Consider the following 17,916-nt stretch of genomic DNA (forward strand, 5'->3'; position numbering starts at 1 on the left):
TCAGAATATCAATCAAATGCCATCCTTGCTCTCTCAGAAGTGAATCTTCAAGCCTCACTTTGGCATTTGTGGAAGCGTATTGAAGAATTACTGTCAATCTCAAATCTGGAGCGTCGTAGACCTGAGGGGTGACCTTTTATAGAAGTTTATAAAAGCATGAGGGGCATGGACAGGGTGAATAGCCAAGGTCTTTAGTTTTGGACTCCCCTATCCTGGGAAAAAAAGAGGACATAGGTTTAAGATAAGATGGAAAGATTTAAAAGGAACCTGAGCAGTAATATTTTACACAGAGGGTGGTGTGTGTATGGAACGAGCTGCCAGAGGAAGTGGTTGAGGCTGGTACAATTACAACATTTAAAAGGCATCTAGATGGGTACATGAATAGGAAGGGTTTAGAGGGATATGGGCCAAATGCTGGCAAATGTAACTAGGTCAGATTGGGATGTCTGATGTGCGTGGATGAGGTGGACCGATGGGTTTTTTTCCATGTTATATGCTCTATGATTCTATGTCTCAAATCCTTTCCCAACCCATCCAAGGTCCAGTTACAGCCCATCCCTGTATCTGGGAAGCAACTCATGTTTAAGGCTGACATCGATGCAGATTCAACATTGTATCAAATCTGTGAGTGCTACCTTCTGCCTAAGGATGAGAGTCTTCAATGACCGTGACATCTATGCTGATACCAAGATCCTTGTGTATAAGGCAGCCATACTTCTGACTCTTCTATATGGCCTTGAAGCTTGGACTACATGTAGACTCCATCTCAAGACCCTTGAGAAGTACTATCAACACTGAGATGGATTCTCCACATCAGCTGGGAAGGCAGATGTGCTAACATCAGTGCCCTCGAAGCAGCTAACAGGACTAGGATGAAAATTATGATCATCTGAAGCCAAATCCACCGCACAGGCCACAAACAGAGGACACCAAAGCAAATTTTCTTCACCTAAGGCACTTAAATGAAAGGAGGATGCAACATAGATGTCACATATGGGAGATCCTCATTCAGAACATAGAGAATAGAGCAGTACAGCACAGTACAGGCCCTTCGGCCCACGATGTTGTGCCAAACTTTTACCCTAAACCTAAGGTCTATCTAACCTCCGCCCCTACCTTATACTATCATCCATATGCCTATCTAACAGCCACGTAAATGCCCCTAATGAGGCCTCTACCCTCTCCAGCAATGCATTCCACGCCCCTACCACTCTCTGAGTAAAGAACCTACCTCTGACGTCTCCCCTATATCTACCTGGACTCACTTTAAAACTATGCCCCCTTGTAATAGCTACCTCAACCCTAGGAAAAAGCCTCTGGCTGTCCACTCTATCTATACCTCTGATCATTTTGTACACCTCTATCAAGTCACCTCTCATCCTTCATCGTTCTCAAGGGAAAAGCCCTAGCTCTCTCAACATTTCCTCGTAAGACCTTCCCTCCATTCCAGGCAACATCCTGGTAAATCTTCTCTGCACCTTTTCCAAAGCTTCCACATCTTTCCTCCAATGAGGCGACCAGAATTGGACACAGTACTCCAGATGTGGCCGAACTAGAGTTTTGTATAGCTGGAGTATAACTTCACGGCTCTTGAACTCAAACCCTCTATTAATGAAAACTAACACACCATACACCTTCTTAACAAATTTATCCACCTGGGTGGCAGCTTTCACAGAACTGTGGACATGAACCCCGAGATCCCTCTGCTCCTCCACACTGCCAAGAATCTTTCCATTAACCTTATATTCTGCTTTCAAGTTTGTCCTTCCAAACTGAATCACCTCACTTTTCAGGGCTCAACTCCATCTGCCACTTCTCAGCCCAGCTCTGCATCCTATCAATGTCCCTTAGTCACCTAGGATAGCCCTCTGCACTATCCACAACTCGACCCACCTTCGTATCATCTGCAAACTTACTAATCCACCTTTCCACTCCTATATCCAAATCATTTACAAAAATCACAAATAGAAGAGGAACCAGAACAGATCCTTGTGGTACACCACTCGTAACTGAGCACCATGTTGAATATTATCCGTCTACTACCACCCGAAATCTTCTAAGGGTCAGCCAATTCTGAATCCAATCTGCCACATTTCCCCCTATCCCATGCCTCCTTACTTTCTGCATGAACCTACCACGGGGAACCTTATCAAACGCCTCACTTAAATCCATGTATACCACATCCACTGCTCTACCTTCATCCACGTGTTTGGCCACCTCTTCAAAGAATTCAATAGGGTTTGTGAGGCATGATCTACCCCTCACAAATCCATGCTGACTATCACGAATCAAACTGTGCCTATCCAAGTGATCATAAATCCTATCTCTCAGAGCCCTTTCCAATAATTTGCTCACCACTGAAGTAAGACTAACTGGCCTGTAATTTCTGGGGTTATCCCTACCTCTTTTTTGAACAAGGGAATGACGTTTGCCTCTCTCCAATCTTCCGGCACTATACCCGTGGACAGTGAGGACAAAAAGATCATCGCCAAAGGCCCTGCGATCTCTTCCCTTGCTTCCCATAGAATCCTTGGATAAATCCCATCAGGCCCGGGGGACTTATCTATCTTCAAGTCCCTCAAAATTCCTAATACGTCTTCCTTACTAACATCGACCTCCTCTAGCCTACCAGCTTGTTTCACACTGTCCTCCTCTGCAACTAGGTCCCTCTCAGTTGTGAATGCCGTAGAAAAATATTCATGAAGGACCTCTCCTATCACTTTAGGCTCCGTGCACAAATTCCCTTTACAATCCTTGATCGGCCCCACCCTTTCTCTGGCGAAGAAACTGAGTTGGAGGAAACTCCTGTCTGAAGGGATACAATTCTTCTAGAACACTCGGGGGCAAGAGGAAGTATGGAAAGGGTGCCAGAGAAAGGAATGCTAACAATCTCAAGGTGAAGGACCATTTCCAGGTCCTGGACATATCTGTCAAATGTGTGGTTGGAGATGGGGCTCTAGAATCAGATTCACCAGCCACACACAAGCCAATAGAACCATGACCAGTGACATGGAATTTCCTGGGTGGACAATCATACCCAATCGCAAGTGATTGCCCATGATAATGATGACAACAAATAAACTGTAACATTTTCCCAATAATGGATGTTAAGCTAACTAGCCTAACTAATACTAATACTAGTAAGGGTCTAGGCCCGAAACGTCAGCCTTCCTGCTCCTCTGATGCTGCTTGGCCTGCTGTGTTCATTCAGCTCTACACCTTGTTATCTCTAATACTTTTTGTCTCCTTTTGTAAAAATAAAAGTGTTACATCAACAACTTTCTAATCCTCTGGGACTTTTCCAGTGTCTAAGAATTCTTGGAACATTTCTACTAGTGCACCCGTCATCTCTGTGACCACTCCCTTTAAAATCCTAGGATGAAACACCTTAAATTCAGGGACTTTAGCCTCATTGGTTTCTCTAGTACCATTTCTCTGTTGATAGTTATTGTGTTTATTTCCTTCCCTTTCCTTCTTAAACTGCTGCAGTCCCTGGAGGTATTAATTCCCACCCTTCAGTTTGTGATCCACAGGTGGGAATTCCCATCATTAAACCTGTGTCTTCATGTTGACTGAGCAAGAGCAAAGAGACCCACCTACACTTCACTGGTTGTCATTCTCCCATGTGCCCTGATGGACAGGAAAGGGCCAGGTGGATTTCAGATTCCTTTAGGCCCACTTCCAATTCTGAAATGGAGCTATAGACATGGCCAAAGAGGCTCGCAAATTTTTATTATCTACAATCTACCAAGACTTGACATTGCTTCTAATTAAGCAATGCCTCAAGTTTGAATGTCGTCCACTATATTTCAAATTCTTTGACCGTCTCGGCCTTCCTCTTGAGCAATTGTTAGATGCAGTTGGTCAGTAACATTTCCATAATAAACCACCTGGTGAGGAGTCTAGGTTCCACAGTTCCTGTCTAAATATTGAAGTTCAGTGGAGACAAGTTTTCAGGAGAATTGATTTGTGGGGAAGAGAAGAATGAAATACTTTGACCGAGGACAGCTTTGACAGCTACCAGCTAATGTCGACGGCACCAATGATTGTATTTGACAGCTGTCGAGAGCACAAAATCCCCTAAAGCTTTCAAAAGAATGTAACTCTGTAATCAGGTTCCCTTCATTAGCCTGTTAAATGTCGTTAAGTTTTATTGACTTGGCTTTGCTTTTCCTGGCACATTAATCTGCTCCATACTGAGCTCTTTACAAGATTACAGTGAAGAAACTGGGTCTTTGATCTTGCCTGGGGTAGTCATCCATGCAGTAATTGTGCTCAGGACTTAGTGAAAGAAGTAAGAACGTTTAGGTGGAGGGTGGAATGAGAGGGTTGAGTGTGGAGGCAGTGAATGCAGAATTGGGAATCTTAATCCATTTTGGTAGCTTATTCGAAAGGGTTCTTTGGAGGCTTCCCCTGTACTTTTGCCTACCAACTATTGTTGTTCATGTTCAGTTACTGTTCAGTGGTCCAGGTTACAGCTGAGGTGTTCAGTTTTGCTGTTGGCTGCACATTGCATTTACACAAGCAATTAGAAAGGACACAACTAACAATAGATATACCACTTCCTCTCACCCACTTCTTGGAAGAATAGACTTATTTCACACCGTTCAGAACAGCTCAAAGGCAATTAATTTCTTTCAGTTGCTGCCAATTAATTTGTGCACAGTCCAGAAACAAATGAAATAATTGGCCAATTACTTTTGGTGGCTCTGTTAGATGCAGTTGGTCAGTAACATTTCCATAATAAACCACCTGGTGAGGAGTCTAGGTTCCACAGTTCCTGTGTAAATATTGAAGTTCAGTGGAGACAAGTTTTCAGGAGGATTGATTTGTGGGTTCTGGTTGTGAGATTGGTGTTGACTAAGAGATGGGAGGACTCCATTGTTCCTTTTCCAAGAGCATTGAAATTCATTTGAACAAATTTTCTCATCCAAAAACAGTACTGTATCTCCAAAAAAGGCACAATATCAGTCGACATTATGTAAGCCATGATGTGGAGGTGTCTGTGTCGGAATTGGATGGGCAAAGCCAGGAGATTTCACCTGACGACGGGGCAATGCTATGAAAGCTTGTGATTTCAAATAAACCTGGTGTTGTATGATTTCTGACATGATGTAAGACCTGGAGTAGAACTTGAACACGTAAACCTCTGATCAGGTAGAGATGCCCTGCTGGAGGTGAAATGCCTATTAGTAGATATTTTTGAGTTCTTAATGAAGCCAGGAGAAAATGCAAGGAGAAGGTGGGTCTTTTAGACCTTGCTGTTATTGCTTAAGTTTTCCTTCTCTCACCCTGCTGCTGTGCCACCATTATGGTTCATTTGTGTATCCTTGAGTCTGGCTCCATTATTTTTCCAAGCTAAATGTTTGCAGCAACCCTTTCAAGTGGATCTCTCACAGAACTATAAATTGAAACAAGAGATGCACGTTCCCTAATGCCTGATACAATTGACTGTTTCTAATATCTAGAGGTAAAATGGTAATTTCAGCTCAAATAATTTTGTTTATTCCACATTGGTTTCCCAAAATTGCCTTGGGTGATCACTGGAGCCATTTTAGGTCTAATTTTCTTCCTTCCTGTAACCATTTTAGTCATGAAAGTCTTGATATTAACATCAGATGATGGAAGTTGAAGATTGATAATCTATATTTTACAATTGCTCTGACTGCAGCATGTAAATTACAGTGGGATGGGAAAGGAAGGCCATTGGAATTATTTAAAGTTCCTGTCTGCTTCTTCTCAGAAGGAGCCTTGAGATCAATAAAATCCATTGACAGACCCCAAGGGCAATGATTTCAGTAGGGGTTCTCTATTCACATTCAGTAGCATATAAAACATCTGTGAAACCTGGTTCAAAAACTGTCAGTAATTAATACCCCTGCTGGGTTTTTTGGGGTGAGCTGTAAATCAAGGGCAATGGGAAGGTGAAGATGGCTGCCAACTACCTGCACATGTCACACCCTCGCAACAGAGCTTTCTGGCTGCCCCGTCCCCCATCGGTTACTCCACAGAATGCTTCACCTCTCCTGATGGCATCCCAACTCTGCCCCTCACTGTCGGCTATATTCACCTCCCTCACCCCCACCTGTCACTGCTGGCCACATCTAACCCCCACATCGAACCTCGTCCGATACCTACCTACACCTTTACTTCTGCCCCACCCTACATCAAAACCCATGCCTACTCCTACCCCCACACATACCCTTACTTCTATCCCTAACCCTACACCTACTGCTAAACCCACCTCAATCCTTCCATCTTCCCTAACCTTTAACCCAGGCCTATCTCAACCCTTACTCTTACCCCTCATGACTTGACCATGTCCCTCGCTGCACAGTTCACCAACAATGAACTCTATATAAGCATGCTCATCCCAGTGCCAGCCAGTGGAGTAGATTTGAGAAAAAGGTAGGAGGTTCGAACATGTTTCTCTTGTTTGCAGAGAACAGGTCCTTTCATACAAATATTCGTCACTGACAATCAGAATAAATGAGCTCAACTAATTATGTTAAATAGTTTGCTGAAACAGCTATTAGCATAGCTGTACAGATTGTTTATCACTCCTGAATAATTAATTTAAATCAACCCATCGGGGGGCCATGGGCACATACCAGTTCAAGATCATATCAGAATGGATAGAAGCTTCCTCACATAAACAAAGACAATTATTGTGTAACTGTTTCTCAGTTAAATCCTAGAACCACTGATCCTGCACTGGAGAAAATGATGAATAACATTGGGTTAAGTGGCTTTCCCTATGCATCATTATCTTGCAAATACTTTTCATTCACTGTGAATTTGAAAACTTGACTACATCACATGTCCAATTTATGACCTTTCTGCGTCCTTGGTTGTAATTGGACTTTTTCATTCATGTGGTTGATCAAATTCTATAATCCCAACAGAGAGATTAGGTTAGAAGAAAGGTGATTAGGACAGAAGAGAGACGACGAAATCTCCAAGAGTGCATGTGTGTGTGTGTTCAGTGACTAATTGTCTCCTTGCTCTGAAGGCCAAGTCCAGAACAATCATTCACAGCAAATTAACTTTCTTTATTCGTCTACAACTGCAGCAGCAATAGCAGAAGTTTCACAGATGGGGAGCGGAGCGAGTGCAGAAGACAAGGAATCAGCCAAAAGGTCAAAACAACTGGAAAAGAAACTGCAGGAAGATGCGGAGAAGGAGGCCAGGACTGTAAAGCTTTTGCTTCTCGGTAATGCAGCTGGGACACAGATTTAAAAGGGGAAACAAAGATAAAGATTAAACCTTTCTATTTCTGTAAATAGCTCACTTTAATTATACAATAGTAAGTTAGTTTTCCAAATTTTCTGTTAACAAGTTTGAAATTAAGATTTTGCCGGATAAATGCCTAAATTGAGCTTTTAAAAGAAGTTGAACAAATATGTGATGAGTAAATTATACACACATTGGTATTTGTGTCAATATCCATTCGCAGTTTTAACTGCACATTTTACCAGTGGCCTATGCTGTTTAGTCTTATAAAAGGGCATCCGATAACATTTACAATCACTGCAATTCAATATACCACAATCTTGAGAGCACTTGATTCATCAATATACATTGTAGATCCACTCAAATACTGGAAGGAAGGAAAGAATTAAACTCAAAAAAGAAACCACCGTGCATTTTTGGGAAAGACTGGGTTGAGGAAGCCTTGTGTTAATAGAATATCCTTCGTAACTTCGGCATGTACAAAGTGCCAGTTGGAGTGTTGTCATTGTTGGACATTGAGTGTGCTTTTGTACACAGCACAATCCCACAAACATCCAGGAGATAATAGCCAGATATTCTGTACATAGTATACTCAGCTGGCTGGGTGATAAATATTAGTAATCTTTAGAAGAAGGCCACAGGATATTTTAGGTCTACCCAAGGGGACTGACTGAGACATGGTTTAACATACAACACTCCCTCAGGACAGCACTGGAGTGCTAGCTTAGATTTTGTTCTCAAGGTGCTGAAGTGGGACCTGAAGCTGCACAACTTGTTGTTTCAAATGAGATAAATATCACTGATTTCTGGCTGATGCCTGTATCAAAATGTTGTTGTTTAAGACCCCATGAGGATCAGGTGCTATATAAACACAAGTTCTTTCCAATCACTGCTTTTAGCGCACCAGTTAATATGTTTGCACTAAATTCTGTCTGTTGTTTGCCACTAACTTATTTACAATATCCATCCAAAAATACAATAGCCTTCAGATCAGTAAGTGTGACTGCTAGTTATTAGCAGCCTCAGCTTTAGTTATCCAGCTGTTGATAACCAAATATTTCTTCTCCCACGATTGATAACATCCATTCTGTTATATCTAAGGCCGACATTCTAGGTACCTCATTGCAGGCAGTTTCTGCTCTGTAGTCTCTATGCACAATAATCCCATTGTCTTTACCTTGTGGTTCTTTCACAAGGGGGGAACCTATTTTCCTCATTATAAATTTGCATGTACTCCAAAATGGCAGGATAAACATGAGACAAAGGCAGAGCATGACATTTTGATGTTGTTGTCTTGCATAGATTCTGACTAACAGAACTCATTAATTCAATTCTAAATTAGAGAAATTTCCATCAGAAGCTAACATTTTGAGATAGTGTATGAGACATGATGTATAGTGTGCTGATACTTTTGGTGTATTTTGTCCATTTTTTGAAGAAAGGTTGAGAGAAATGCATTGAGCCAATAAAGTAAACCGTTTGTGACGCCTTGTTTTTTTTTAAATGTTGGAACAATATAAGCAGCCTGAATGGGTAGTGTCAAACTCCCACAGAAGCAGGGTTTTCAGTTTTAGTTTTCAGTAGCAGTTTCTGCTGGGGTCTTGAAGCTGGATGTGAAAGCTATTTTTCCTCTCTCTATTACAACCAAAAGCTGGGGGATTCTCTTCCTGCTGCTAGAATTGCAAGTGAGACAATCTATTTTACTGAATTTGCCTTTGCCAAGGGTGTGTTTATGAGAAGTTACTATATTGGAAACTACTACTGTTTAGTAATTAAATAGCATATAATTTGTCAAATTTTCCAATTGAGTTGTTATTCCAAATTCTTTTTTTTGTTGTCTTTTAACAATGGTGTATGAATAAAGTGTGTTTGGCTTCAACACTGGAAGTTTAACCAATCAAATTACATTTGAAACACAATGTCTGGCACTTGTCTTTAAAATAAGAAAATATTAGGGTCTAGGCTATGTTTTTAACATATTTTCAGGGGATTTGGTCTGGTCCATAACAAAGTAGGGGCTCTTGTTGTGATCAAAATCTCTAATTCAAGGTGGGGTTTAGGATTATTGGACTCAAAGGCAGTGAGTGGTGTGTGTTGGTGTTCTCTTTACGGGTGTAGAATTCCATTGGTTTAAATACAGTGTGCCTTTTGTAATAATGACTTTTTCAGTCACTAAGAGTTTCCTGAGTGCGGAAGAAGTCACTTCAGGAGTTTTACAGAAAGTGTGCAAGGCAAAGCTTTTGGAATTGGCGAGCTAGCTGGAGTTGGGGCTGTATGAGGAAGGGGGAGATAATTGTGGCAATTGCACAGTGTTTACAATTTCCAGGAATGCCATCTTTGGAAATGGCTAAAATTCAATTGAAGATGAAGCAGCTTGACTTAGAGGCAAAAGAAAAGGAAAGAAAGTTTGAGTTATGATTTAAAGCAGATCAAAAAGCAAAGCAAAGGAAGGCCTTAGCAGAAGAAAGGGAAAAAGAAAGAGTTTTTGAACTTCAGAGGTTGAAACTGAAAACTCAAACTCGACTTAAAATGGCAGAGGTAGAGGTGAAAGGTAGGAGTAGTGATGAGGGCAATGATGGAGAGCAATCCCAATGTATCCAAAGGCCTGGTGGGGATCTGTTCAAGCATTGCCGAAGTCAGACGAGAACGATATAGCAGACATTTTCATTTAATTTAAGAAAATGACTAAACAGAGGAAATGACCAGTGACTGTATAGATATTGTTGATCAACACAAAGTTGGTAGGTTCAGCTGGTGAGGTATTTGCATTACTATCCGAGGATGTATCTGGGGAGTATGAGGAGGTGTAAAAAGCCATCTCAAGTGCATATGAGCTAGTACCAGAAACCTACAGACAACGTTTTAAGAATCTAAGGAGGGAAACTGGTCAAATTTATGTTGAGTTTGAAAGAACCAAACAAAGTCATTTTGATAGGTTGATAAGGGCATTTAAAATATTTAAGACATATGGCGCTCTTAGAGAGACGGTTACCTTGGGGGAGTTCAAAAATTCACTTCCTGAAATAGTAAGAAATCATGTGGAAGAGCAGAGAGTTAAGACTGCGAGATTAGCAGCAGAAATGGTAGATGTTTATGTGTTGGTTCATAAATCATAGTTTGGCTACCAACACCAATTTCAATCTGTGAGGGATAGAAACTGGGGAAAAGAGAAATCCTATGGTAGGAAGGGAAATGGAGATCTCATTGAAGATAGTAAAGATAGTTTATCACAACTAAAAAGGAAAACCTTTAAGGGGGAAAGAGCAGTAAAAAGGCTCAGGTGTTTTCACTGTAATAAAGTGGGCCACATGAAGTCATAGTGTTGGTGGTTTAGAAAAAGTATTGGGAAGATGTGAGAAAACAGGACAAGCCAATGAGTTTTGTTGAAGTGATAAAGGAAAGCACAGTGGAAGTTAAAAAGCTGCAAAAGAATGTACAACCTGGTCAAGGATTGGTTGAGAAGAAAGTGTCAGATTTCTTTAAAGAATTTACTTGCGTGGGTCAGGTTTACTCATGTGTGCCAGGAGGAGTAGGTAAAGAAATTAAGATTTTAAAAGATATTGGAGCAAGTCAATCTTTGATGGTGAGAGATGAGGAGACATATAATTCAGAAGGAGTATTGTCAGAAAGAAGCGTTAGTATGTGGAATTCATGGTGAGAAGAGCAGTGTTCCATTATGTAAAGTGAGGTTGGCATGTCCAGTGAAAAGTGGAGAAGTGGTGGTGGGAGACCTGGAGAAACTCTCAGCTCCAGGAATACAATTTATGCTTGGTAATGATATAGCTGGATCACAGCTGGAAGTGATGCCTGCTGTGGCTAAAAGGCCAGTGGAAAATCGGGCAACTAAGGTATTACAGCAAGTATATCCTGGGATTTTTCCTGACTGTGTGGTAACAAGGTCACTAAGCCACCAGCTGAAACAGGAGGAGAAATCGAAGAATAAAGACAAGGACGTTGAAGTTCAATTATCAGAGACAAAGTTCAATCAAATGGTTGAAAAAAAGTAAGAACAGGTAGAGGACATAGTGGATATTTTTGGTTCAGAGAAATTAGCTGAATTTTAACAGAAGGCATATGACAGCCTGACAGCTGTGTTAATCACTACCCCAATATTAATTACACCTAATTATGCAAAGCTGTTCAAGGTGGCTATCAATACAAGTGATGTGGGTGTCAGTGCTGTACTCTTACAAGGAGATGACAAGAAGATAGAAAGTCCTAATGGGTATTTGTCTAGAAAATTGAATACTCATCATCAGAAATATTCCGTGATTGAGAAGGACACCTTGAGCTTGGAGCTGGTGTTGCAACATTTCAACATTTATATTGCCCGTAATGCGTCTGAGACAATTGTATATACTGATCATAACCCATTCAAACTTTTAGAAAATTTTAAGGATAAAAATTCCAGACTATTTAGATGGAGCTTATTAATGCAGCTATTCAATTTGATAATTATACACATGGCAGGATAAGAGGACATAATTGCCAACGCATTGTTGTGACTTTGATAAAAGATGTGTTTATGGGATGTTACTATATTGGAAACTGCTACTATTTGACAGTTAAATAATGTATTACTCTGTTAAGTTTTCCAATAGAGTTAAGTTATTCCAAATTTGTTCTTTAGTTGTCTTTTAAACGTAGTGTATGAATAAATTGTGTTTGGATTCAAGACTGGTAGTTTGACCAATTGAATTGCATCTGAACAGAAAGCCAGGCATTTACCTTTAAAATAAGAAAAAGTTAGGGTCTAGGCTATCTTCTCAATACTTTTTGAGGGGGTTTGCTCTGGTTCAGAACAATAGTGAGTGAAATGGGCTGAGGGGCAGTAAATAAAATTAATATGCATAAACGCAAGAATTTCATGATTAATGTTACATTTCTTAATTAAATTTCTCACTTAGGAGTCATCTAATTTTAGATCTCATTAACAAATTTGAGCTAGCTAACCATCCTGCATTTATTTGCATATAATCTTCAATAGAATGAGGGAGGACTTGGCTAAAGTAGACTGGAAACAAAGATTTTATGGTGGGACAGTTGACGAGCAGTGGAGGACTTTCAAAGCAATTTTTCAAAGTGCTCAGCAAAAGTATATTCCAGTGAAAAGGAAGGACTGTAAGAAAAGGGGTAATCTGCCATGGGTGTCTAAAGAAATAAGGGAGGCTATCAAATTGAAAGAGAAGGCATACAAAGTTGCCAAAAACAGCATGAAACTAGAAGATTGGGAAAACTTTAAAGGTCAACAGAAAGCCACAAAAAGAGCTATAAAGAAAAGTAAGATAGAGCATGAGAAAAAAACTAGCACAGAATATAAAGACAGATAGCAAAAGTTTTTATAAATATATAAAACGAAAAAGAGTGGCTAAAGTAAACGTTGGCCCTTTAGAGGACGAGAAGGGGAATTTAGTTATGGGATATGATGAAATGGCCGAGGCATTGAACAGGTATTTTGTATCGGTCTTCACAGTGGAGGACACTAATAACATGCCAGTAACTGACAAAGAGACGAAGGTAGGTGAGGACCTGGAAACAATCATAATTACGGAAGAGGTAGTGTTGGGCAAGCTAATGGAGCTAAGGATTGATAAGTCTCCTGGCCCTGATGGAATGCATCCCAGGGTACTAAAAGAGATGGCGGGAGAAATAGCAGGTGCACTGGTGGTAATTTTCCAAAGTTCGCTGGACTCTGGGGCAGTCCCAGCAGACTGGAAAACAGCAAATGTGACGCCACTGTTTAAAAAGGGAAGTAGACAAAAGATGGGGAATTATAGACCGGTTAGCTTAACCTCTGTAGTGGGGAAGATGCTTGAGTCTATTATCAAGGAAGAAATAGCAAGGCATCTTGATAGAAATTGTCCTGCTGGGCAGATGCAGCATGGGTTCATGAAGGGCAGGTCATGCTTGACAAATCTTTTGGAATTCTATGAAGACATTACGAGCGAGGTGGACAATGGGGACCCAGTGGATGTGGTGTACCTAGATTTCCAAAAGGCCTTCGACAAGGTGCCGCACAAGAGGCTACTGCATAAGATAAGGATGCATGGCATTAAGGGTAAAGTATTAGCATGGATAGAGGATTGGTTGACTAACAGGAAGCAAAGAGTGGGGATAAATGAGTGCTATTCTAGCTGGCAGTCAGTGACTAGTGGTGTGCCTCAGGGATCGGTGTTGGGACCGCAATCATTTACAATTTATATAGATGATTTGGAATTGGGGACCACGTGTAGGGTGTCAAAGTTTGCAGATAACACTAAGATGAGTGGCAGAGCAAAGTGTGCAGAGGACTGTGAAACTTTGCAGAGGATCATAGATACATTGAGTGAGTGGGCAAAGGTCTGGCAGATGGAATACAATGTAAATAAATGTGAAGTCATACATTTTGGTAGGAGTAATAGTAAAAAGGATTATTACTTGAATGGTAAAAAGTTGCAGCATGCTGCTATGCAGAGGGACCTGGTGTCCTTGTGCATGAATCACAGAAGGTAGATCTGCAGGTACAACAAGTAATTAGGAAGGCAAATGGAATTTTGTCCTTCATTGCTAAAGGGATTGAAATTAAAAGCAGAGGGGTTATATTGCAGCTGTACAAGATACTGGTGAGGCCACACCTGGAGTACTGTGTGCAGTTTTGTTCTCCTTACTTGAGAAAGGATGTATTGGCACTGGAGGGGGTGCAAAGGAGGTTCATTAGGTTGATTCCGGAGTTGAGGGGGTTGGCTTATGAGGAAAGACTGAGTAGATTGGGATTATATTCATTGGAATTCAGAAGATTGAGGGGGGATCTTATAGAAACATATAAAATTATGAAGGGAATAGATAAGATAGAAGTAGAGAGGATGTTTCCACTGGCAGGTGAAGCTAGGACAAGAGGGCATAGCCTCAAGATTAGAGGGAGCAGATTTAGGACTGAATTGAGAAGGAATTTCTTCACCCAGAGGGTTGTTAATCTATGGAATTCCTTGCCCAGTGAAGTAGTTGACGTTACTTCAGTAAACGTTTTTAAAAAAAAGGTAGATTTTTTTTGAACAATAAAGGAATTAAGGGATACGGTGAGAACGCGGGTAAGTGGATCTGAGTCCACGAAAAGATCAGCCATGATCTTATTGAATGGCAGAGCAGGCTCGAAGGGCCAGACGGCCTACTCCTGCTCCTAGTTCTTTTGTTCTTATGTAAGGTTCGAATATGTTAGTACTTATATATAATTCATAATTTTGTACAATTACATATAGATGCATGTTATAGGACAGATAATCATTAACAGGCCATTCAGTCCCTTGAGCCTGCCTTACCGTTCAATGAGACCAATGTGTAAGTTGTGCTTTTCTAAAAACATCTCTAAGCACTTCTTGTACAACTACAGCAATCTTGGAAAGAGAGATGACTGTTGTAATGTTGATGAACATGGCAGTCATTTTGTTCATGATATAATAATGCAGACCATAAGAAATGGGAACAGGAGTAGGCTATTTGGCCTTCAGGCCTATTCCATCATTCAACAGGATCATGGCTGATCCAACGTTCTTCATGTCCATTTTCTTGCCATTTCCTCATAACTCTTGATTCCACTACTGTTCAAGAATCTCTCTTAGCCTTAAATATATACAACTCTGCCACAACAACTCTCTGTGGCAAGGAGTTCCAAAGACTCACAACTCTCTGAGAGAAGAAATTCCACCTCATCTCAGTCTTAAATTGGCCACATGGTATAACAGAGTAGTTATAATTATAATAATCCCACAGGCTGTAACAAGATGGCAGTAGTTAGTCTGTTTTTGGTGGTGTTTGATACCCGAATGTTGGTCTATGCTCCCTGCTCTTTATCAAGCAATGCCTTAGTAACAAAATCAGAAATTGCTGGAAAACCCAGCAAGTCTGGAAGCATCTGTGGAGGGAAGGCCAGTTTCGGGTCTAGTGACCCTTCTTCAGAACTGAGTATTTTCATAAATTTTTGATTTTGTTTCTGTTATGCAGCATCTGTAGTTCTTTTGCTTTTTTGTGTAGTGCCTTAGGATCTTTACTTTTCACTTAAGCAGAAAGACTGGGCCTGGATTTAATGCTTCACCTGAAGACTTCACCTCTCACAAGGCAGCACTCCCTCTGTATGGCTAAGCTCTCCAGTCTTCAGAACAGCCCTCAGAGCAAGGCTTGAAATACGCTTGAAGGATTGAAATGTACTTAATTGGTGGCATTTCAAGACAAGAGTATTCCAGAAAAATAGAAGAAAAGGCTATTTTGGAAAATAAATATTTCAACTAAATATTTTTAAAACATTAGCTCATGCTAATTATAATGTGGTAATTTTTGACTGTGATATTCAGGCTGAACTATTGATATTGCTTCATATTTTCTCACGCTTTCACACATCCACAGCCACTTTTACATCAAGAAGTCATGGATCCTAAGCCAAAACTATGAATGATAAATAGTTCTCCACTAAAATATGTAAATACTCTACAGGGCCTGTCACAGTAATATGATCTGCTGTTAATACTAAAACTATTCCCAGAGATTATGGGAGAGACGCAGTAAACACGTTCCTAAACTAGAAAGAAGCAGTTGCTTCCATGCACGAACACAAATCCCAGCAGAACTGTTGAAAAAGTGAATACAGTTCAGAAGTAAAATCTGGCAGGAAGGAGCTTGGATCAGTCGAGGTCACCATGGATTACTGATATTGTTATCATAAAAAAGAATTGGATTACTTGTGCCCTTGAATGAAGGAAACAAACTATCCTTACCAAGTTTGACCATTATATGACTTCTGTCCTTTAACAAGTTAAGTGTGGATGCAATAGCAAGTCATTCAATTATAGAGGGTAATTAGGGATGGCACAAATGCTGGCCTTGCTTATATCCTGAGAATGTTTTTTTTAAACTACAATGCTGGCTATCTTTATTATCTTCCGAAGACTGTCCAATGTAGAGTTCCTGATGCCACATCTTCTGAATTTGCTGCTACTTAAAATGTATTAAAAGACCCCTGGGCCAGACGGGATACACCCAAGGTGGCTATGGGAAGTGAGGAAAGAGATTGCTGCCCCTTTGGCAATGATCTTTGCATCCTCACTGTCCACTGGAATAGTACCAGAAGATTGGAGGGTGACAAATGTCATTCCCTTATTCAAGAAAAGGAATAAGGATAATCCTGGAAATTACAGACCGGTCAGTCTTACTTCTGTGATGGGAAAATTATTGGAGAGCATTCTGAGAGATAGTATTTATGATTATTTGGAAAAGCACAGTTTGATTAGAAATAGTCAGCATGGATTTGTGAGGGGCAGGTCATGCCTCACAAGTCTTATTGAATTCTTTGAGGACGTGACAAAAAACATCGATGAAGGTAGAGCAGTGGATGCGGTGTATATGGATTTTAGCAAGGTATTCGATAAGGTTCCACATGGTACGCTCATTCAGAAAGTAAGGAGGCATGGGATTCAAAGAAATTTGGCTGTCTGGATGTAAAACTGGCTGTCCAATAGAAGACAGAGGGAGATATTAGATGGAAAGTACTCAGCCTGGAGCTTGGTGACCAGTGGTGTTCCGTAGGGATCTATTCTATTCTGAGACGTCTGCTCTTTGTGATCTTTATAAATAACTTGGATGAGGAAGTGGAAGGGTGGGTTAGTAAGTTTGCCGATGACATGAAGGTTGGTGGAGTTGTGGACAGCGTGGAGGGCTGCTGTAGGTTGCAACGAGACATTGACTGAATGCAGAGCTGGGCAAAGAAGTGGCAGATGGAATTCAACCCAGAAAAGTGTGAGGTGATTCATTTTGAAAGGTCGAATTTGAATGCAGAATACAGGGTTAATGGCAGAATTCTTGGCAGTATGGAGGAACAGAAGGATTTTGGGGTCCATGTCCATTGATCCCTCAAAGTTGCGACTCAAGTTGATAGGGTTGTAAAGAAGGTGTATGGTGTGTTGGCTTTCATTGGCAGGGGAATTGAGTTTAAAAGCCGTGAGGTTATGCTGCAGCTCTATAAAAATCTGGTTAGACCATACTTGGAATATTGTGTTCAGTTCTGGTCACCTCATTATGGGAAAGATGTGGAAGCTTTAGAGAAAGTGCAGAGGAGATTTACGAGGATGCTGCCTGTACAGGAGGGCAGGTCTTATGAGGAAAGGTTGAGGAGCTAGGGTTTTTCTCATTGGAGCGAAGAAGGATGAGGGGTGACTTGATAGAGGTGTACAAGATGATGAGAGGCATAGATAGAGTGGATAGTCAGAGTCTTTTTCCCAGGGTGGAAATGACTATTATGAGGGGGAATAATTTTAAGGTGATTGGAGGAAGGTATAGGGGAAATATCAGAGGTAGGTTCTTCACACAGAGAGTAGTGGGCATGTGGACTGCGCTGCCGGCAGTGGTAGTGGAGTCAGATACATTAGAGACTTTTAAACGACTTTGGATAGGCACATGGAAGATAGTAAAATGTAGGGTATGCAGGGTAGTTTGATCTTAGTAGGATAATAGGTCAGCACAACATCGTGGGCCGAAGAGCCTGTACTGTCTTACTGTTCTATGTTCTATGTATTAACCTGAAATGGGAATGACTGTTTATCTGTATCATTAGTCATTACAATGTCAAATATTGTTTGGATTACAGTGTCTCCAAATATGTCATGTGCTCATTTTGCTGTGTTAGCCCAGTAGATTCTGTGTTATCGAACGCTGTTGATG

General features: G+C 40.8%; 1 protein-coding gene across 1 annotated transcript in view; it reads left to right on the forward strand.

Moving 5' to 3' along the window:
- The first annotated feature begins 6,945 nt into the window (after positions 1–6,945).
- The window catches only part of LOC109919729 (guanine nucleotide-binding protein G(t) subunit alpha-2), a 56,053-nt gene continuing 45,082 nt past the window's right edge, over positions 6,946–17,916 (forward strand). The window contains exon 1 of the mRNA XM_020519755.2: positions 6,946–7,213. Within this exon, the coding sequence (XP_020375344.1) occupies positions 7,096–7,213 (118 nt within the window). The 5' untranslated portion in view covers positions 6,946–7,095. The remainder of the gene's footprint in view (positions 7,214–17,916) is intronic.

The sequence above is a fragment of the Rhincodon typus genome, chromosome 25, assembly GCF_021869965.1.
Source record: "Rhincodon typus isolate 14 chromosome 25, sRhiTyp1.1, whole genome shotgun sequence".
Classification (NCBI taxonomy): Eukaryota; Metazoa; Chordata; class Chondrichthyes; order Orectolobiformes; family Rhincodontidae; genus Rhincodon; species Rhincodon typus.